General features: G+C 31.3%; 2 protein-coding genes across 7 annotated transcripts in view; one reads left to right on the top strand and one right to left on the bottom strand.

The window, feature by feature from the left end:
• Nucleotides 1-24,453, top strand: part of LOC111688408 (protein furry) — a 137,348-nt gene that overhangs the window by 95,285 nt on the left and 17,610 nt on the right. The window lies entirely within an intron of this gene.
• Nucleotides 1,679-24,182, bottom strand: LOC124420158 (5-hydroxytryptamine receptor 1-like). The gene is made up of 7 exons (XM_046952273.1): nt 22,830-24,182; nt 19,857-19,999; nt 17,808-18,136; nt 17,059-17,180; nt 14,627-14,745; nt 14,473-14,540; nt 1,679-1,831 (listed from the first exon to the last, which is right to left on the bottom strand). Exons 1-7 carry the CDS (start codon nt 23,583-23,585, stop codon nt 1,725-1,727), a joined length of 1,644 nt encoding a protein of 547 aa, XP_046808229.1. The 5' UTR covers nt 23,586-24,182; the 3' UTR covers nt 1,679-1,724.

Below are 24,453 nucleotides of genomic sequence, written 5' to 3'. Positions count from 1 at the left end.
GAAACAGTTTGACGCAGACCTTTGTATGCTTGGCCAACTTTTTGTAAGACCAAGTTGGGTTTAGTTGAAAATATTTAATAATTTCAGTACGCACTTTTTTCTGGTCACTCATTTTAATCAGATTAACAAAAAAATTAATATAATTGACATTACACATAATAACTGACATGTTTTTCAAAGGTAACTTGATCAAAAAAAAAAAAAACAAATAATACTTTGGTTGAAAAATGTAATGAAAAACGTGTGTTAAGAATTTTTCGATCTCACTCCTTATTGGAAATGGTTAACATCGGTCATTATTTCAACTAGCCCCCATGCTTAATAGACTCGTATCTCGACCAAAAAGCTGTAAAACCGAGTTCTATACTAGCCTTGATGACCCTGATGAACTTAAAATTTTACTTTAATATCTACAGTTTAATTAAACAATAAATGGTTTAAGTATATCTGAGGCAATGTACAATTCAACTTATATGCTTTATATGAAAACTAAATCACATTTTATTCGTATACATGTGTAGGGTATTATATGGTCGACCTCGCCTGTCTGTAAATTCTTACTTGTTTTTTATTTTAATTTTAATTAAATTTTAATTTTATAAAAATTTATAAAATTTATAAATATATTAATAAAATCTAATTAATTTTGAAGTTATAGAACTTTGCACAAATTTGTGTTATGTTTACGTACATATTGCATATGTTCAATTGCGGACTCTTCTAAATACTATCACCGTCTCGATGAAGAGTTTTTGCCTTTCGACTTTGATTTACACTGTTTAGTTATAACAAAGCTATAAACATATCATTGAAGGTGTTATTTTTTTAAAAAAAATTTCTTTGAAGCACAACAACAATTGTTTTAAACTATTATAAAACTTTAGTATTTTATGACAATACGACTTGATAGCACACACCGTGTGCATATCCCAATTATAAAAATGTACACCTAGGCCGTTTCTGATTCTAATGTAATCTTATTTACAAGATCTCCTAAATGTTATTCCATAAAAGATTTCAATCAATTTTTAATGATCAACAAAAGTTTGATTACAACACAAACTCTACAATCGTTACGTGTTCTGTACATTCAGGATGCGTATCATCAATCTTGCTTCCACTGAAAACATTTTATGTTCAACTTTCATTGAATTAGTTACTTATACTTTCCCAGTAGGCCTCTGCCTATGTAATCTCAACGATTTCACCTGAGTACATAACTATATTGCGACCGACGCGTCGGTCACCGACAAACTGAATTCAATGTACTTCGATATGCCGCCTAACTATTTTGAAAATATAGCTTTAAGTCTTCTCCGGGTTTATCACTCCTATTTTGCATTTAAATTCGAATCGGAATTTTCTCTTTTTAGCAAATTGACTTTCTGAATTGATTATTCTATCAATGCAGAAACGTAATCGAAATTCTGAATGTGTACCTTGTTAACAAGAGTTTCTCTGCATGCTGAGAGGTTAGAGGATTTTAAGTGGCTGTTAAACGTTGTTGCTCATAAAAAAGAGGATTTCGTAAAATATGTTTGTACCAGTAAAAAAACTTGCAAACGATTATTTAACATAATGTAATAAGATTTGTAGTTTATTTTCTGAAACTTAAATCTATTTTAAAAACTCTATTTATATTTAAAAGTGATTTAAAGAGATACAATTTTAAATACAAATTACGACTAAAAATTTAGATTTATAATCCAAATGTTTAATAAAATTTATTTTAAACGTTGCAATTCATGCATTTCATTCCAACCATTTTGGGCCATCATGCGTCTACGCGTTGAAGTATTGGGGCCACCGCTATTACGATAATATTCGGTTACTGCAAAAGAGAAAGAAAATTTTGTATTAATATCCACATAAGTAATAAACACAAAAATACACATTAAAATTTTCATATACATGTCTATTTGTGGATATATTTAATTTTCATGAATTTTTTTTTTAATATTAATAAAACATTTAAAAAGTAATTCGAGTATTTACATATTTTATATGAAGATAAATGGAAAATGTATTTTTTATATTCCTATATGTTCTTGATATAATGGTTATCAAGAACAGTTAGTGTTCTAGTCTAATAGACCGGAGGTGGTAGGTTCGATTACCACCTGAAGTACAGGTTAAAGTGCACACCAAAGTATCACGAGAGGCAAATCCACAAAACTGTTCAAAACTTTAGCCTGTGAAAAAGTGTCCCACGACATGTTAGCGCCAGTCGACCACAAATATTACACATAGTATAGGTTGACGACCTACATAATTCATTCAATTAAACAAGTAAGAAGTTATAGTCGGGCGAGGCCGACCATATGATACCCTACACCTGTATACGAATAAAGTGTAATTTAGTTTTCATAATAAAGCATATAAGTTGAATTGTACCTTGCCTTAGATATACTATTTATTGTTGAATAAAACTGTGCACATTTAAGCCAAATTTTGAAGATTATATTAAACATAATTATTAACTTAAAAGCCCTATTTGGTGGGTTCAGTATTATGGGGAAATAATAGACTGATTGTCGTCCCTGGGACAATAGAAGATCATGTATAAAATTTCATTCAATTATCTTTAAAATTGCGATTTTGATTACAAGGTTTAAGACGATTGGTATACTTAAAGGTAAGTATAGGACCAATATCACTAAAGTGATGTAGAGTATAACAAGATTTGATGGTGGTTGTATAAGATTCCATATAACTTGTTTAATTTATTATGTTAGTAAAAAGGAAAAATATAAAAATAATATAAATATTGGGATTTCACACTATATAGCAACAGTATTGTAGAAGTATATTTAATACTATTGTTTGAAATAACTTACATTAGACTGACTGACTGATTCACTTTTTGTGGAAAGCAATAAATCATCCTATCAAAATTTACATGACTTACGAAGATCTTCAAAATAGTTTAGTTCATAAACTATAACTATTCTTCATTTCGTATGACTTTTTTCATTTAGAGATTGAAAATATTTTTGTGAGTAATTTTTTTAGAGTCGGTCTAATGTACATACATATGTATATATATATATATGTACATAAATATTTAAAAGAAATTCTATATTTAAGGTTATTAAATTTAACATGAAATAAACTTTTTATGTTAAGAAGAGTTAAATAATAAAGTTTTTTTTAAATATTAATTGTGGTTTGTTCCATTTATCTTTAAAAAAAATTATAAAAATTTATTCTGCTTCCTTTTTTAAATCTAAGTCATGTCACAATAAGCTTCGAACTCTAAATGTCCGCAAATATTCTCTATTTTTATTGAGAATGGACAACATCGGTTCTAGATTCCATCTAGTTATAGCGATAAAATATACCACATTTTAGTTTCAGTATCCAAAAAGAACTGAACATCGGGATATATTTGTGGCAAGCCTCAGTATAAGGTTCACTTTGTGAAAAGACTGACCTTTAGAGTACAATAGTAGTAAAGCGATAAATTCAAAATATACAAGACATATACCTATAATGACTTACACCAATATCATTATTAATTCATGATTTGTTTACGATTATGCAAAGTAATTTTCAGATCAGGTCATCGTATAGGAGCTATGACCAACAACACAGTGATACAAAATAACGAAAATTTAAAAACCTAGGAAGTGATACTATTTTTCTGAAACACCTCCAAAATCTTGAGATATGGGTATACAAGTGAGTAACATAGTCGAATCTCAAGTCAGATCTAGAAAGGAAGCTTTCAGAAGTTTGCGTAATAATAAAAACGTCCTAACTGATAAGCTGCGCAAAAAGGCGTGGTCTTCGTGTGCCAGAGTGGTGCTCCTAGGATCAGCGTAATAATAAAAACGTCCTAACTGATAAGCTGCGCAAAAAGGCGTGGTCTTCGTGTGCCAGAGTGCTTCTCCTAGGGTCAGCAAAACCTTTTGGTCGTTCGTTAAAAGTGTAAAGGATAATGCTAGTTCTTCAATTCCGACGCTTTTCAAGGACGACCAAACATTCATTAAGCCTGTTGATAAACCTCACCTTTTAGCTGAGTAATTCACAACAATTCTTGCTTACCGGTTAGCGATCAACCACTGCTAGCTCGTCCATTAGCTAATCTTTTCAGTATTCTATACCACGCCGCCAAATTTCCTGCATGCTGGAAGATTGCTAATGTAACGCCAATTCCTTAAAAGGGAGCATTTTGTTCCGCACTTTTTAAAGTTATGGAAATTATGGTCAATTTCCATCTTGTCAAGAATCCAACAATTTACTTAACGACCGCCAGTATGGCTTACGTAGAGGTCGCTCTTCGGGAGACTTACTAGCCTTCCTTTTGGATAAATGGTGTCATTCCATTCTCCATTTTGGCGAAAGTAAAGTGGTGGCACTAGATATTTCAAAGGCGTTTGATAGAGTGTGGCATGGTGCACTTGTTTAAAAATTAATTGCATTTGTTGTCGGTAATAACTTCTCTCGATTTATTTCGAGCTTTCTCAGAGATAGCACTTTAAGAGTTGTTATAGATGGGATCTTATCAAACGAGTTCAAGATTTCCCTACCCTATTTCTTATCTGTATAAATGAACTTTTTGGTTTCCTTCGAAACAGTTGATCGTCTTTTTGTACACAATTTTTATTTTCATAGTCCTTTATGACAGAAAAAAAAAACGGTTTAAAATTAATAATTTGGAAAAGTTAACATTTGATATCTGTCTTAAATCTAAAGTAATTAAAAAAGTATTTTGTTGCACCACGGAAACAGTCTTTATATGAAATTTTAACCGATTCTAATAATAAGTGCTGGTAACAATTCTAGTCTGGCGGGACTTTAAACAAATGGTTCTTCGACAAATAATTCTTCGGTCTTTACTTGTTGTTCTCTGTGAGTTAAAACTTGTCTTTGGTTTATTTGATAGATTCTTTTTAGAGTCTACCGATGACATATATAGTTGCTGTTACTGAATCAACCGAGACCATGTTTTTGCATATCAGAAATTACGCAACTTGTCATGAAATGTTCTGTGAATCATCTAACACCATGTTTGGGAGGAATAGGCCGGAAAGTCAGGTGTTCGACTTATACGCTCGAACAGACAGACGGACATGTAGTAATGAAACCCTTTCGAAATAAATATAACAGTGACTAGTTATACCCTACACCACTACAGTTAGGAAGTTATATTGGGTTTGTGCTGATGTTTGTAACGCACAATAATATTGTTCCTACACCCACCTTAAAGTATACCAATCAGCTCTGAATTTTCTGAGTCGATTCAGCTATGTCCGTCCGTCCATGTAAACCTTGTATTCAAACTACAAATCGCAATTTTGAAGATAAATGAATGAAATTTGGTACATGATCATCTATTGCCCCAGGGACGAACCCCATTGAAAATTGGGTTAAGATCGGTCCATTATTTCACCTAGCCCCCATACAACTGTACCCCCGAATAAGGCTTGTAAACATTGTAATCAAACTACAGGTCGCAATTTTGGAGATAATTCAATGAAATTTGGTACATTATCATCTATTATAATGTTGACGAAGCCTATTGAAAATGATTAACATCGGTCCATTATTTCACCTAGCCCCCATACAACTGAACCCCCGAATAGAGCTTGAAAACCTTGTAATCTAACTACAGGTCGCAATTTTGGAGATATTTCAATCAAATTTGGCACATGATATTTTATGGTACTGTAGACGAAGCCTATTGATAATTGTTAACATCGGTCCATTATTTCACCTAACCCCATAGAACTGAACCCGCCAAATAGGGCTTTTAAGTTCATAATTATGTTTAATATACTCGTATCTCGACGAAAAACTGAAAAACAAATTTCTATACTTCTTGATGACCCTGATGAACTTTATAATTAAAGTGCCTCATTTGACCCTAGCCCCTCTAAAAAGCCCCATCAAAATTTTACTAAAATACTTTAGTATATCTAAAGCAAGGTACAATTCAACAGAAATGTTTTATTATGAAAACTAAATCAAATATTATTCGTATACAGGTGTAGGGTATTATATGGTCGGCCTTGCCCGACTATAAATGACTCAATCAATATTTTTTTGATATTACCAAAAAAAAAAAGATGGTAACAAGAAATTTAAATTGATTGAATGGATATTTGTCAATATAAACCGGCTGCTCCTATAGAAAAACAAATAAACTTATAAATAAATATTATTTTCATTCAAAATGAAAATTACAAATATCTACAACCGAGTGGTTTTACTATAATATTTATTTTTAGAAAATTGCTAACGTCGTAATTTTACACGTATCTACTACATACATACATATGTAGATATGTATGTATTACATACATTCAAATTTCTTCTTCAACTTAGGCAAACAATAATATTGTTGACGTCTCACAAACACTTTGCTAAATTATACTTGACAATAAATATCTGTCTATTATTGCTAAAGTATGTACGTACTTCTACGAATATTTAAGTGTTTGTTCTTCTAACAAAATTTTGATTGATTGTGTGTGTTATTCTTTGTGTTCTTAATTTGTTTGAAAATGTTTTTCTTCTCTCTGACACAGGGACATAATATTGCTTGAATATTCATGCACAACATATCGATCATAGCGAAAACGTCTGCCAGAATAAATATTTAAAATTTTAAATCAAATGTTTACTTTTGGTAATAATATCAACCAATATAAGCCCACAAAATGATGATGACGTTTACTAACATAAAACACTTAGAAAGAGGGTAACATATTGCGATTTTTTCTTTTAAAACAGTTGCAGTAAGGAGATCATTTGTCACTTATTTAAAATCTCGCTAATACAAAATCCTTCAACATATTCTTAAATTGTTGCAGAATTGTTGGAAGTAAAAAAATAATAATATATGTATTATTTTTTGTCTGTACATTCAATGTATGCAGCTGTGCCCCAATGGCTTATGGTCCCCCTTCTACTTTACATATTTTCTTTTCAAAATAGAATGTTCCCTTTTTTTATTATAACTTATTTATAAATGCGTTTTGTATTAAACTAATTATGAAATGAAATTAATCATCAGCTACTGTTCTTCACAAGAGAAAAATGTCAAAAACACAAGGAAAGAAATCCTTTATCTTCTATGCTGCTGCTCCCTTTCTCAATTTCAATATTTTGCTTCTTTTTTATAGTTTATTATAAAAAGTATTTAATTAAATACAAAAAAAACTGTGTCTTTGTTTATTCAGTTGTAATTAAATGATGATTTTATATTTCTAATTAAAAATGAATATATATCTTTTTATTTCATATACATTAATACTTTCTTTTTTTTTGACTTTTTAACTTGTTACTTGCAGTTAATAGTACATACGTGGCTAGATAAATAAGTGAATAATTTGCAATATTGAATTGAAATTTAATTTAAATATCAAAACCAACTACAGTCTGTACTAAACAAATTATCTTAAAATGGCTGAAATATAAATCTATCGTTTAATCATAAGGATATGGTTGCTAGTCCGCCAATTTATTACCCAAATGTTTACATTTATGTTTGAGATTTCATAATTTGAGGATTTTAACTCTAATAGTTTCTTAAATATATAAATTTTTCTTTTAATTCATTTGGGAGATTCCAAGCCCTTATGAAAGTACGGATCGTGTAAAATTTTAGCTCTAATAGTTTCCAAGATAAACTTTTTTTGTGTTTTAATATGGGAGTTTGAAAGGGCTTTGTCTATATGTGTTCATATGGATGCCAAAGTTGTTCGTAAAAAAATTGGGAACACTAGGTATTGTAGTTTCTGAGATATGCGATATTATAGTTTTTTCCAGACATACCGGAAGACAAAAAGAACATAAAAATTACTTCCTGAGAATGACTTCAGATGTAGTGAATTTAGAATCAAATAAAAAAACATACCTCCTATATCAAGTCCGTGTTAAAATCATCGCTTCTTCAGATATTTTTCAGTACTGATGTAAATTCTACTTCTTTTTCGCTTCTTTGGAAGTTCTTTTTTTGTTGGGTAATAACTACGGGAACTCGAGTACTTTAGCAAAATGCTAGTACATTTAAGGAACAGAGTTTTTAAGAATCCCATGTAGGAGTCCCACTCAATAGATACCCAGCAAAAACTAATTGATATCATACTTTACAAACGACATATTAATCACATCTAAAAATGCGATTATATATTTTTCGCTTTTATAAACCAAATATTTCCTTACAAATGAGTTAAGAGATGTAGAAAAGGAAAGAGATGTAGAAAAGTCACTACAAATAACATATTCAGAGTACATCAAACTTTGGTGAAAAACCAATGAAATTAACATAAACATGACATTGAACGAATTCGGTTTATTTTTAACATCCAAATATCGGATTTTCATTGCATCTATGAATAAGATTAGATGTAGTTCATAGCTGTCAAAAATGAATAACATCTCTCCAATGACACGCTAATGTAAAATTCATAGGTTTTTCACCAAAATTGGAAGTACTTCAAGTATGTTGTTTGTGGTGAAAATTATACTTCTTTTTCGTCACATTTTTTGCTGGGTTATTGATGTAATGAATATGAATATTTTATAAGTATTGTTCCATAATTGACCCTACTCTCCCTATGAGTTTCTCTTCAGAAAATGACTTTAACACCCATTAAATGCTTAAAAATGTGTACAAAAATTGAACTCTACATAAACGACTTTAATAGGAAAATCTCTTTATACTAAATTTTATGATGATCCCTACCCTCCATATAATGACTTTAACGATCATTACTGGCTTTAAAATATGATTTCAGCGATGAATCATATGAATCGAAATTACTGCAATAAAATTCGACATAAACCAGTTTAAAGGTACCCGCAAGTTTAAATGGCAGATTGGTCTACCAAATTTTATAAGGATCAATTCCAAATCCTAACGTACGTATGAGGTCCACTTCAGAAAATGAGTGAAAATCGACAATCGAAATCTCCCTGACAAAATTTTTGGATTTCTCGTGACTGGCCCTACACCCCATATAATATCACCTTCTGGAAATGACTAACTCCCATCAATGTCTTAAAAAATAAAGTTTAACGTTGAAATTCGGCCAAAATCTCCGTCAAAAATCTTCAGGAAATAAGTTTTAAGCTTTTAACTATTTATATTTGTTATTTTTCTCGCATTGTTTGATAGATATTCCGTTGTCCATGGAATATTCTAATGTAAATAAGTATTTATACCTTATTCTCCAGCTATAAACATTTTACAATTTGAAATTTTTCGTTATTAAATGTTAAAAAAATCCACAAAATCAGTTAGTCATTCAATTAAGAAATAAAATATTTATTAATTTTAATTCAATGTTTTTTGTTATGCAACAACAGCAGTAGCATTATATAAATTATATATAAATCACTTATTGTAAACTCATGTATGTGTTTTTTTTTAGCTAAAGGGAATTTAAAATATTTTATGTGTTTAAAAAGCTAAAAATAAAAGTTATACTTTCATTACCTTAACAAGGCGACCATTAAACAAATAACATTTTATATTGCAATATTTGTGGTTGTAGTATTTTGAACTTTCCACTTTAGCTACATACAACTTCAAATCACACCCAAAGGTTTTCCATACTTATGTATGCAAGTGGTTATATGAAAGCCATCATCGAATTTTAAATGATCCAATAAGTAAACAAATTACTTTTGAGTTATGCAGATGATATGTAGTTTTTATTTCATTGATTACATAACCACTTACTTTTCAATAACTACTGCATACCGTCTGTATTAATTTTAATTACACTTATAGTGGTTGTGAGTACGATAGCGTACTAACGTGCAAGAAGCCTAGATTCGTTTTTTGTGTGAGATTTTTTTTTTTTGTTTAAAAAAAAAACATTTTTAAAATTTTGATCGGAATTTATAGTCTTACGTCTAAAATTTCATAGGTTTACACTTTCAAGAGTCTGTTCTTTAAAAAATTCTTCTGAAACTTTTCCATCGTAGCTTTACTCCAATTGTTACAATATTTTCCGAACAATTAAAATACTGCCTTAATGTTTACATGGAATTTCATATTTTACCTCTAAAATATACTGGAATATGATACGATGATGCTTAAGCATGTGTTTTAAATTTACAAACCTCATCAATCAATCTGACTATAATTTAAATTGTTGATGTTGTTTTAAATGTAATGTAATACCCACAAATTGCTTACACGTTGTTATGACCAACCATCCTTTTAAAAATATTTAACATATGACCCCAATTAACACAATGATATCCTTAAAATCGCTTTGTGTTTGCTCATATTCATTGAGTATACAAGTTGCAATTTTAAACATAATTAAATGAAAATTGTACAAAACGATTTTTATTGATTGGTTAATTCACATTATGGGGTTAGTAAGGCAGCCCTCAGCCTTACTGGAAGCTAGTAATGGGCATAGAATATTTTCTGAGGCTTCCTCTTGTTACCGACAAAATCTGTATAAATTTCATAAATAAATTTCCTAGAGTAAATTAATAGTAACTGAGATTACAATGTTCAGTAAATAATCCAGTTAGTATTCTAAGATCGCACTTATTTAGCGCTAACAACCTTTGGGATTTTCCCTCTGACAGTGTTATAAAACACTTTGTTTGTCTGTACCCTGGTTTTCTTCTCATTGCCTAACAAATGCTTATTTCACCCAAGAGCAGGCATAGCGGTATAATGACTAAATTTTCTATTACAATTACATATGTAGTAATTGTAATTGATGTTCTGCCAATTACAATTACTTGCAATTGTCCCAATATTTAAATAACAATTAAAAGTAATTGTAATTGTCAAAACTTCAATTACAAGTAATGGTTATTCTTCTATTACTCATTAAAAGTAATTGTAATTGACCATGTAATTATCTTGTGTAATCAATACTGCCCAAGAGTCACTTTTAGCTTTTGTATTTCCTTGGGATAATAATAATGAAGGGTTCACATGTTGGCCAGGTATCTAACATAACTGAACTCTTCGATTATTTTAAACTAGCATACCCTGGGTGCTTCGCTACCCTAACTATGTTCAATATCGTAAAAATATCAAAAAGTACCATCGGAAAAACGAAAAAGTGCAAAGATCTCTTTCAATAAATTCTCATTTAATAAGGACCGTGTGTTCCGGTTAACCATTATAAAGAATCCATTTGAAGAATAGAAAAGTACCAAATAGTTCCCACTTTCAGAATATTATTCAGTCAAGACCATGTATGTTAAAATTAATGTTCCTAGGTTGAATATTTTATTTAGAAAATTAAAAAAGTACAATTTATGAGACAAAAAGTACTAAAAATTTGTCTCTTAAAGGATCTTATTCAATGAGGACCGTGTATGTTTAATAATCATGTTTTTTCAGTTCATACTAAAGAACATACATAGAGTATCATTGGAAGGAAGAAAAAGTACCAAAAGTTAAATAAAATTTACCTAAGTGGAAAGTACTAATAAAATAAGTACAATGTTTCCCCTTTTCGCTTAGAAGTATACTTTTTCGAGAATTAAGTTTACAAAATGTTCCGTATTTAAATCTACATATATATCACAGATGAAACTCAATTTACTCGAATTTGGTCCTATATAGGCCTTAGTACTCGAATTCCAAAATAATATACCAAAAGCTTATTTTGTGTGAGTAAATAAACTACTTTTTGAAATTTTATAAAAGTTGGTTGGTTTGAATAAAATTAAATTTCCGGTTTTTTCCCTTTTTGGTACTTTTTACACATTGAAATAGCAAAAATTTTATTACAATAACAAGTAAGAGTTCTATATTCGGCTGTGCCGAATCTTATATACCCTTCACCATGATGTGTTTAAAGCCTTTTGTACCTTTTGAAGAACGAAAAAGTACCAAAAAGTCCCCATCTATGGGTCCTCAGTTAATCCGGGCCATACAAACTTAATTACATGTTCCTAGGTTCAATATTGTAGAAATTGTAAAAAGTACCTTTTGAAGAACGAAAAAGTACCAAGAAGTCCCCTTTTACTGGTTCTCAATTAATCCGGGATATACGAACTTAATAACACGTTTCTAGGTTCAATATTATAGAAATTTCAAAAAATACCTTTTGAAGAATGAAAAAGTACCAAAAAGTACCCTTTCATGGGTCCTCACTTAATCCTGGTCATACATACTTAGTTACATGTTTCTAGGTTTAATATCGTAGAAACCTTTTGAAAAACGAAAAAGTACCAAAAAGTCCCCTTTTATGGGTCCTTACTTAATCCTGGCCAATACATACATAATTACATGTTTCTAGGTTTAATATCGTAGAAATTGCAAAAAGTACCTTTTGAAAAACGAAAAAGTACCAAAAAGTCCCCTTGTATGGGTCCTCACTTAATCCGGGCCATACATACTTAATTACATGTTTCTAGGTTCAATATTGTAGAAATTGCAAAAAGTACCTTTTGAAGAACGAAAAAGTACCAAAAAGTCCCCTTTTATGGGTCCTCACTTAATCCGGGCCATACATACTTAATTACATGTTTCTAGGTTCAATATTGTAGAAATTGCAAAAAGTACCTTTTGAAAAACGAAAAAGTACCAAAAAGTCCCCTTGTATGGGTCCTCACTTTATCCGGGCCATACATACTTAATTACATGTTTCTAGGTTCAATATTGTATAAATTGCAAAAAGTACCTTTTGAAAAACGAAAAAGTACCAAAAACTCCCCTTGTTTGGGTCCTCACTTAATCCGGGCCATGCATACTTAATTTCATGTTTCTAGGTTCAATATTATAGAAATTTCAAAAAATACCTTTTGAAGAACGAAAAAGTACCAGAAAGTCCCCTTTTATAGGTTCTCACTTAATCCAGGCTCTACATACTTAATTTCATATTTCTAGCCAATAACAAAACATTAGTGCTGCTCTCGCTCTGCTACTCTTGCTCTGCTGCTCTTGCTCTGCTTTGCTTTTATAAACAAATTACAATAACAATATTTACCGTATTGTTATGTATTTTGTTTTTGTTTTTTGCAGTTTCTGTCTGAGCATGAATAAAAAAATCTAAATTTTATATGAAATTTTCAGAGGTTGTCTCGGTTTTTTGCTCATATCTCCGTTATTTATGGACCGATTTTGCTGATTTTAAATAGCGTTCTTGCCGGTCGTATGTCTGATAGAATTATGGAAGATTCGGATCTCGCAGATATCTGGGGTCTTCTAAAAACTGATTTCAACAAACATACAGACAGACAGACAGACGGACAGACAGACAGACAGACAGACGGACATGGCTTAATCATCTCCGCTACCTATAAGGATCCAGAATATATATACTTTATAGTGTCGGAAAATTATATTATAGAAATTACAAACGGAATGACAAACTTATATATACCCTTCTCACGAAGGTGAAGGGTATAAATATTACAGAGTTAGTACGTAATAAACCGAAAAAGTTTTCTTAATGTGCTAAAAAGTACCATGAATACAGTTTTGTACGTTTTACACCCAAAAGGGACTGAACTTTAAAAAAGCACGTAACAGGTGTCTCATAATTTTGAGAGATGTATCCAAAATATTTAGTTCGATAAAAAATTCGATAATGATAATTAATTTAAAAGTTATAAAGGGATGAAAAAGGTACCAAAATCACCTTTGTTACACATTTTTACCCCTTAAAAGTACGAATTTCAAAAAAGTACCAGACACCCGTCTGCTCATTTTAAGAGTAGATACAGGTGCATTTAAAAATTTTCTTGTATCACTAATATTATGTAAGATATTTAAGAAAACCTGTTTTACCCGTTTTTCCCCTTTTTACCCGTAAATGTGCAAATTTCCAAAAATCCCTCCTTAGTGGATCTACACATCTACTTTCAAAATTTCATGATTCTAGGTTCAGCCGTTTGGGCTACTCTTTTATATATATAGATAAACTAATATCTTAACAATAAGCAGCATGACTATATTTAATGATTGGGCCTCGTTTGAGCTTAGTACCCATACAAAGCCCCATTCAGAAAATTACTTGAAGTTCTACAATTCACTTCAAAATGCTTATATCGCGATTAAATTTTAAGAGTATCGATCGCTATTACCCCCTTAGTAGCTATATAAAGTTTTTTTCAGAAGTCAGTTTTATAAAGTCCTAGCAACCAATTACTACTTTTTATTTGTTTACAATTAGAAATCGACTATATTGACTCACCTATAGCTCCTATATAAATGTCCCCTGAAATAAGGTTAAAAGAAATAACCCAAGCCTTCATAAAAGGCCTCTGCTAAAAAATTACATCGATGTTATATTTATTACAAATCTGATAAATGAGTAAATCGTAGTGATAAATTTCAAAAGTATCGGTTCATTGTGATCTTTGTCCTTCCGTCTTTAATTAATGACACATATTTTTAAGGTGTTATTCGATATTACCGATTATAATACAATTGTTTTATTTTTCTATAATTTGTTCTAATTATTAAAAAATTTATATAAATTTGAAAACTGAAGAAAAGAAGAGCTTAAACTCTTAATTAAGTTTTACCTGTAATCTGTGTTGTTCCATCTCTTTGAGTTGTAGAAACTTTGCGAAACAAACTCAAAACTGCTTTGCTAATAAATGACAACAAAAAAATTGCAATGTTAATTATTAATTAGAAATCACAAATTACTAAAGAGTACTAACAAAATAAACTTACCGAAAATTTTGACCACTAACACAGTACAGTACAAAATTGATTCCGAAATTTGTTATGAACAATAATTGAAAAATGTATTGTAATACTACAGTTGTCTTTTCATTTGTCGATGATTGTGTCTGAAAAAGAAAAGGAAAATTAAATCAGCACCAGTCTGTAGACTTTTTAGTATATGGTACAAAGACTCCTTAGTCTAGTCTAGAGAGGATGCTAAATATCATACTTGATATATATCAAATTCATTTCTGCTAAATCTTCTCTATGACTTAGACACATGATTGTTGGACTACCAGACATCTGCACGGTCTCAAAGGACAGGTGCTGGTGAACTGGCTAGCTATGAAGCAATCCACGTTACCTAACCTAGTATACTTCCTAGACTAGTTCATAAACTAGTTAATATACTATACAAAAGACTGGTCTATAGACAAGTTCCTAAAACACTATTCATTACCACGTAGTGATAGGGCCTAATTTCGTTTATAACCTCTGTTCTCTCCGGGGGCATTTTATCTTGGTGATACACATCATCTTGGTTTGATAGCGACGAAAAGAGTTCCTTTAGTCTGGCGGTACTATAAACTGATAATGAACAAATGTATCCTTGGCCTTTTACTGAAATGATTCAAAATGGCGTTGAACCAGAGAGCCACATAATCAGGTACCACGGGAACCGGTAAACCACAAAACAGAGTTTCGGACTTTGCCTAGTCCTGATTGTTGGAGAGGGCCCTTCGAGTTGCACATGATGGCTTTGGCTTAAACCCGTATCCGCAGGAAGAGAATTTCTATTTAAAGACAGATGCAGGGTAAAATATATAATTCAAGACAACAAATACCCCATAGAGGAGTGACTGTGGAAATAAGCGTTCGTGTTAAATGCATAAAATACATGATGAAAGTGCGGGATATGGGTCTTTCCCCCGTCCTCATAGCGTAAGTATGTCGAATGTTGTTCTATATGGATGTGTTTAATGAATGAGAAGTGTGTTGGGTTGAATGTTGACAAATGAAAGGTATCTTATGCAAGTGGTACCATTGAATTTTCCTTCCTTGTCCAGGTTTGTTCAGGGAAAACTTAAATCCATCGTACTCATAATAGAGTACGATGGATTTGTGTTTTGGTAAACCGAATACGTCTCTAGGTGTTGTTGACGACTCAACAGATGCTATGCCATTAGCTTGGTAGTAAACGGATGTAAAGTTTTTGCACTTCGGGAGTTACCAATGGCCAGTGATTAGATAGCTCGAGTACTTGAGCAAAGTTTAATAAACATTAAGTTTACATTTAGTTTACTTTTATACAGTGTTATCATGCATTTTTCGACATTTTTACTCAATTCGGAAACAAGTAATACATTATAGTCAGGCATGAGTGAACGTCACTCTTGAATGTGGCATTGGATTTATGTTTACATATTTATACTGAATTTCCTAAAGATGCATGTGTTTATATGTGGATCGTGGACATCCATATAATTTTTTTAAGAGGTCTTTTTATCAATTTTTGTCCAGATATTAGTATTATTATATTAATAAATAAGTACATTCCCAATATGCTTTCGCTATTAAAGTGGTGTAGGGTGCATAAATAGAAAGAATGAACTGGCATTTTATATATGTATATTTAATTATACCCTACACCACTTTAGTGGGGAGGGTATATTGGGTTTGTGCTGATGTTTGTAACATACAAAAATATTCATCCTATACCCACCTTAAAGTATACCAATCGGCTTAGAATCATTTTCTGAGTCGATTAAGCTATGTCCGTCCGTCCGTCTGGCTGGCTGTCCATGTAAACCTTGTGCGCAAGGTACAGGTCGCAATTTTGAATATAATTGTGATGAAATTTGGCTTCTTTTGGCCCAAGGATGAAACCAATTGAAAATGGTTAAAATTGGTCCATTATTTCGACTAGCTCCCATACAACCGTACCCCCCAAATAGGGCCTTTTGGCTTATAATTAATTTAAATGATCTATTATGTTAACAAAAGTCGACAAAACTTAGTTTTATAGAACTTTAGATGACATTACCGATTTTTGTAATGATCGGGCTTCATTTGACCCTATCCCCCATACAAACTCCCCTTCAGAAAATGACTTAAAGGTCAAAATTCACTTACAAACACTAATAACACTTTTAAATCCTACATAAATAATATTGAAGAAGACTTAACTCCCCCTACCAACATTTTTAAGGATAGGGCCATATTTTGCCCTACTCCCCTTTGAGCCCTCTTAAAAAAATCTCTTTTTTGCCAAAAAAAAAGTAAAAATATTCCGAAATAAAATTAAAAAACAAACCAAATGCTTTATTTTTTAAATAATCCCCATTTTTAACATACATACTGACTGGTGTAGGGTATCATATGGTCGGCTACGCCCGACTATACATTCATACTTGTTTTATAAGTAAATATTTTCTTACCTCCAAGAACGTAATCATTCTCATAATAAAACTTGGTAAATTCAAACAAACAAAGACCGTTGAAACAATCAACAACATTTTTGTAACCTTCAATTGTGATGAATTCGTCATTTTTCTTTTTTCTGTAAAGAAAAAGAAATGAACAAAATACATATCAAATTATAAGAACAAATAGCAAATATTTATTTTGTTTATTGTGTCGAATCTTCTATACTGAGCATCTATGTGTCCACATGTGTAGGTAAATTAAAAAGTGAATTTCAGAACGTCTATCTCAGAATCCAAGCTAAAATGTTCTATTCTAATGGCCTTTTTAAAAACCAAACAAATTGTATTAATACAACATACATGTTTCAACAGATAGATATATTTGGCTTGATCATCTTAGAATCTTATAAAAACCCAGACATTGATAACAAAATCATAGGAATAAGTTTCATTGAAAAAGTAAAAATAACTGAAAAATTTGGTAAACAATATTCAATATACACACACACACATTTAATAAAATATTTCAACTAATATCTATCCAAAAATTCTCTTTGATAATTTAACACCTTCCCTTTTTCTAGAAGTGTTACTTTCTTCTAATGCAACAATTTTTAATATGATCATTCTTAAAATTCCTTGAACTGCATTGCAATGTTACGATGTGCATCAAACTAATAATAAACAACTTTGTAGCATTTCTCAAGAAATGACAGTCAAGAGACGCCATGACTAAAGTATAAAAGTTAATGCCAACTTACTTGATTTTTTGGAAAATATATCATCACTTGTAGCGTGTTTAATCAGGTTTGCTCGATTTGGATGGGGATGTGTGTGATGTTCCTCGCACTGGTGATGATGATGGTGTGTAGCAATATTATTATGTTGTTGCCCATTGGTGTGTGGTGATGCATTCACACAAGACGTTGTTGTTTTCTGACGTTTCAATGATGAAGTTGTAATACGATATGTTGAAATAGCTTGTGTTCCAGTTACTGAAGCTGTTGCTGCTATAGATCCGCTTTCTCTTGCTGAGCATGATGATGATGGGGATGACAATGTACCATGAAGAGCCAAATGCTGAGTTTTTCTGAAAAAATAAGTAGTTGTAAGAAAATTGTTGAAATGCAAAATGTGTTGGTGATAAAGTCAAATTGTTGTCATGCAAAATATCTACTTTATGCAGTGAACATTTTAAAATGTTTTCATACATAATGGAAATTCCTAGAAGATGTATTTTTTGTTGCCGATTTTCAACTTTATTCTTTATGATTCACAAATAACCATTACAAGTCAAAAAGTACCAAAATATAAAACTTCATGTCCAAAATGGGTGCACATTAAAGAAGACAAAATGTAGAAGTACTTAACGTGAACACTTGTCACGTTGGCCTTATTTCACGATGGTCTTTTGCTTCCATAGAGTGAGCTTCTCTGTGTATCTTATACGCAGGTGGCAATTTTTGTACATTGTTCTGCCTGTCCATGTACAAGCACTTTGCTCAAGTACTTAAGCTATCTAATCTCTGACCATTGCTGCCCTGTTGCTTAATTTTCGAGATAACATAAGACTCTGTTCTAACTTACAGAGAACACACTGAATTAAGTTTGGAATGAGAAGAATTTTTCCTGAACTTGCCTGGACAAGGAAGGAAAATTCAATGATATTACATTTATAAGAGACCTTTCATTCAATCAAGCATACTTCTCAACATCTGACACACTTGTATTCATTCTGTATCATAAAAACTTAACACCAACTCATTCTCTACGCTTAGTTCCACTATTAATCCTCTTTGAGGTATCTGTTGTCTCGTTAACAACACTGAACTTATTCATAATTATAAACTTAAAGACATTCCCGCTAATTTGGATTGTCAACAAGTGCACCCCTAAGGTACCTCACCAATAACCGGAACAAGATTCCATGTCAAATCAATACAACGAAAGGCCATAAATATATTTGATCATCACCGGCAGAATGGATGTACTGGTGGCACCTCTTCTTCCCGGTATTGCAATCACGCCAATACGGGATCCTTTCATCAAGAGGAAATTAAAGAACACTGTTTGATTTATTTGGAAACCCTAAATTGCAGAACTATATGAAGTTTCTTTGATTTACAACTATGAAAAGTTTGTTTATCGAAAAAAACTTAAACTTTAAAGTTATTAATTCAAACCTTATGCCTAATATATACGAAAAATGTCGTACATTGTACGAATCGTTCGTTGTTTCGCACCACGAAATTCTTTCTTAATATATACGAAATTGTACGAAATATTTTAGTATAATGCAAAATATTCTTGAAAAAATTAATTAACATAAATTGAAAAAAAGTGAATTTTGAATAATATTATAATATTATATTATAATATTAATTTATTCGAATATTTTTGTTCATTTTAAAATAAATTTTCTAATTTTAGTTCAAAATTATTCTCCACACGAATTTTCATTTTTTTATGAAAATAATTCGTGAATAATATTATACTTTTTCTTAATTTTATAAAAATGTTGTAGTTTTATTTAATCATAATATAATTAATATCATTATGTTTAATTTTTGCTAAAATTTAAAAAAAAAATATTACGAAAGATTTTCGTACTTTCGTAAAAATAGAAAAGGGTTTTATTAAATAATATTTCGTATTATACACGAAATTTTTGTAAATATTACGAAAATAGAAGTTACGAAATTTTTTTCGTTAAGTTGAACATGGATTATTTTCTATGTAAAGTGTCTTTTTACTTGTAAATAGTTATTTAATTTAAAAATTAAATGTTCTTTAGAATGTTTTATACTTACAATTTTTGCATAGTTAAAGTCCTTCTGACTGTGGCAAATTTCCAAACAGTACATCCAGTGAATGTATTCAAAACGGCAATCGTTGTAAAGGGAACCGCAAATACAACAATTGTATCCCAATAATTAAGTAGCGTTATATAGTCCTGCAAAAAAGGCAAAGTTTAAAGAGCAAATAAAATATCAAATATTTATATTATTTTTTTAATAATACTTTAAAAAATCATGACATAAAATCAAGCTAAAATTAAAAAAAGGACCCTTAAAATATTGAAGTTAATTTTTAAAATTATTTGCTTTTTATTTTTCATTTTCTTGTTTGTTTATTGTGATTAAAAGGTTCATAATTAAGTTTTCATATATCATAAGTATTCTTGAGAAATTTTAAATATTTAATTTGAAACATTACTTATCGAAATATTTGTTGAGTTTGCCTTTAAGCAGCTACATACAATGGATCACAAATTAAAACTTCTATCAATTATACAATATAATGGACAACAAGAAATATGTGATTCTAGTTAATCAGTTTATGGGGTCATTTGCAATTATAAAGAATTGTGAATAAAAAATTGCAAATAATTTAGCAAATTAATTTCAGCTATTGTCAAGAAAGTTATGTAAACCAAAAACCTTTGATATGTATTGTTAGACATATAAAAGAGCCGCATGAGTATGTTCTGTGTCGTCTTAACAGTAATTAATTTATTTTTATTTTGTAACTCTGTCAGTGCTTTTGTTTATCCATGGAATCATTAAATATTTTATATATTTGCTTGTATTTAATTACATGTTACATAAAATCACCTCTTAAGGCATTTAAATTTGCTATGAATTATGAAAAAGTACCCAAAACTCCCCTTTTATAGGTTTCCATTGGTGGCGTGTTATAATGTCTAGTAACATAATGTCCATGGATGTTATGACACACATGTAGAATCCAAGAACATTATGAAAATTTCGAAACTTTCACAATGTCTATGAGCAAAATGAAATCAAAAGTTAAATTTAGTCTGCAGCTATTTGGCCACTTGTGCTAACTCCTGTAATATATGTAAATAAATAATAAAAAATTACATAAAGTCCATTGATTTAAAAGAGTTCGTTTATGAAAAAAGGTTTAATTTAGCAAATCCAGTATTCGAAATATTTCCGAATTTAAAATCCTGCGCCCGTCCGAAGGCCGGCTATCAAGGACAAATTTTTAATGGAATCCAAAATGTTATCTTCTCTTCAAGGAATAATAGTTTCTCTTTCCTAAATTCTAAACCAATTTTCCAAAACATTTCTCTTTTAAAAGTGTCACAATTTCCATGGACATAATGACACTTTTAAGAATTGTCATAACGTCCATGAACACTATGACACTTTTTAGTGTGTCATAATGTTCATGAACATTAAGACATGCCAACGTTTTCGTTTACTAAATGGAATCCAAAATTTGATCTTCTCTTAAAGGAATAATAGTTTCTCTTTCCGAATCTAAACAAATTTTCGAATACATTTCTGTTTTAAAAGTGTCACAATCTCCATGGACATTATGACTCCTTTTAGAATTGTCATCACGTCCATGGACACTATGATACTTTTTGGTGTGTCATAACGTCCATGAACATTATATCACTTGACATGTCACCCTTTTCATTTACTTCAAGCTCTACATGCTAAAAATTGATAAAGTACCATTAAATGAAGGACAAGTAACAAAAATTTCTCGACTATGTATGCTGAAATAGTTCTTGGTTATAAATGTTGTTCCCATCCCTGCTCAATTTCATAAACACAATTTTCCATCTTTGCTTTTAGCATCGTTACTTTTTCTTGTACTATTTTGTTTTTATAAACAAGCAAGTACAGATTATTCTTACTTATCCAAACAACTTCTACAGTTTCTAAAACGTGGATAGCCTATGCTTTCGACATATGTTCAAACAGAGTCCAGTAATTATACCTGTGAGAAACCTAATGGAGTTTTTATTAAAAGACAATAGAGTCCTAGTGCTATACTTTGCCTGACTTCCGTCCCACTCAAAGCCGTTTCATCTATCAATTTTAATAAGGATTGTGAATAACCCTTTGTGCAAGAGTTAAGTCATGAGACCATCCTATGTTTACCCATTTATAATATATTTTGTATCCCCGGATGCCCTCATGTGCCGGAACCCATATTAACTCAATGTGATGTTGTGTCAGTTATTCCTATGATTGAATATTTTTTACAGGACATTTTAACTTAATAACGTTGGAGTTAAGAGTTTTGATTGATGCAAGGCTGCCAAAATAGATATGTACAATCGATTTCGCGAGACGTCGCTCGTTAAAGCATCTTTGGGTTTGGTGCTAAGACGCTCTGCGATATGTTCGGAGGCCCGCCGACGAACAAAAGCCGGTCTGGAAGGTGTTTTGTGCCTGGGGGAAGTATCTTGGGATACATTGGAAAAGTCCGACAACGAGTTCGAAGACTTTTCCAACGTAGGGGGAGGATTTGGCTGACTTTGAAGCAAGGGCTGCTCTTGCGGCTGCAGAGGACTAAAAACTGCCGTCCCATTGAGAGCAAACATACCATGAAGCCGTCCAATCTGGAACAGACGCTTGATGGATTTCGGGACTTGTACACTTAAGTGTTTGGATCCAAAGGATTCAGACGGACTTTCTGTTGATTGCCCTGGCTCACTGACAGGAGAATCAAATCAACAGATCGTTCCTAACAGAACGCCCAATATAAGAAACAGACATTTGTTAGGTGGGAGGAAGGTTTAGTTCTTAGTTTTGTGCAAAGGTGACCCCTAGAATGCAGCCAGCTTAAGCAAAACTGTCTCCGTCAGCATGGCTCATAAGATTAATAGCACTTGAGCCTTCACATCGGCATAAAATACCAATATCATCTACCAAGTTTTATGAGGACCGGTTCATCACATAAAATGGTGGTATTAACTATAAAATTCTATTCATAAAATTGGTCTAAAATTCACTTACCTTATATTCACTTTTAATATCACATATTGTAGTTCCCACTTTTGGTGAATAAACTGGCGTTGAGGAAACCCAAAATGGGGCACAATGCAAGCAACCCAGTATCGTCAAACCAACCAAAACCATTTTGGCTCTTCGCACCGTACACATCGTCTGACGTCTCAGGGGATACATGATTGCTATAAAACGTTCCACCGTAAAAGCAACAACAAACCAAACCGAACAAAAACATGCCAAATTACTAAAGAATGTAAAGAACTGACAAAAGTATTCACGATTATAGATGTGAATCTCTACAAAGTTCAGCCACTGAACGAAGAGACCAAACAAGAAACAAGTATCACTAACAGCCAAAGCGGCCAAATAGAAACTGGACGAAAGTTTGCGTAATTTCGTTTTGAAAAATACAAAAACCGATAGAATGTTACCAATAGAACCGGTGCCCACAATGATGGGTATATAGTAGAAACTCAAGACAGTTCCTATATATTCGATGGTTTGTAACATTTCACTCTCTTCATTGTATGTGTCATTGTTAATGCTGGTGGTGTGGTTCGTTAGTGCGTTGAGATTTTTTAAAGAATTTGCAAAATGTTTGGTAATTTCTAAAGAATTTGTGTTTGTGGTGTTGCTGATGCTGCTAGTGGTTGTCACTTCATACATATTTGACCAAGTTGGTGGTAAAGTGCTGCTGGTGGTCATAATAATATTGGTTGGATTAGTGGTGGGTGCTGTAACTATGTTGCTTGTTGTTGTCATTATATTGTTATTGTTTCCTTTTTATAAAGTGTTGCTAACGAACTTAATGAGTAGTTTTACTTGGGGTCGTTGTGTTAATAGTAATTGTAATAATATTAATTTTATTTGCCCTCAAATTAGGAACAATAAATTGATATGAGTATTGATAAGGTTTTGTTTTTAATGGTAGGGCTTTGTTGCCCTTTGGATTGTATATTTTTGTCGTTACATTTAGAATAATTTATTTTACTAAAATTTTTAACCTTTTTCGTTGTTATTTTTGGAAAATTATTGCTGTTGTTTCATTTTAAAGTCCTTGATGTGATTATGATTAGTTTTGTTGTTATTTTTGTTTGCATTAAATGTGCAACAGGATTTTGTTGTTGGAAATTTTACAATAATTTTTGTTGTTTTATATTCTGATGTGACTATGATTTGTTTTTGAAATTAAGTCTTTTTCATTTTTCACATTTTACAGAATACATGTGTTTTTAATGGACAGTTTTTTTATTTTAGTTTTAAATTAGTCGCACCATTCACTTATATGTACAATGTATCCACTATATTACGATGTAAAATAAATGTTAGTTTTTTCTGTGTATTTTACCCTTTGGTTGTTGGCGAAATTAAGGTGGAATTCCGTTTTGTTCAAACGTATAATAACACACAACAGTAAATATTTGCCTATTATTTTTTCAATACCGGTGGGCGCTAAAATATTAAAATGAGTTCTTCAGAATTAAAAAAAAAGAAATTCATTCCCTTTTAGCCAAGTAGGTAAAGGGTCATGTATGTCCATCAGTTGAAAAGCGATAGGTTATATATAAAAAAAGTTAGATGGCGGAAATTTTCCAGAAGTACTTTTTAATACTGGTTTGCGATTGGCCTT

The sequence above is a fragment of the Lucilia cuprina genome, chromosome 5, assembly GCF_022045245.1.
Source record: "Lucilia cuprina isolate Lc7/37 chromosome 5, ASM2204524v1, whole genome shotgun sequence".
Classification (NCBI taxonomy): domain Eukaryota; kingdom Metazoa; phylum Arthropoda; class Insecta; order Diptera; family Calliphoridae; genus Lucilia; species Lucilia cuprina.
Note: the sequence above shows the minus strand (reverse complement) of the source record. Positions and strands in the feature narration are given on the sequence as shown.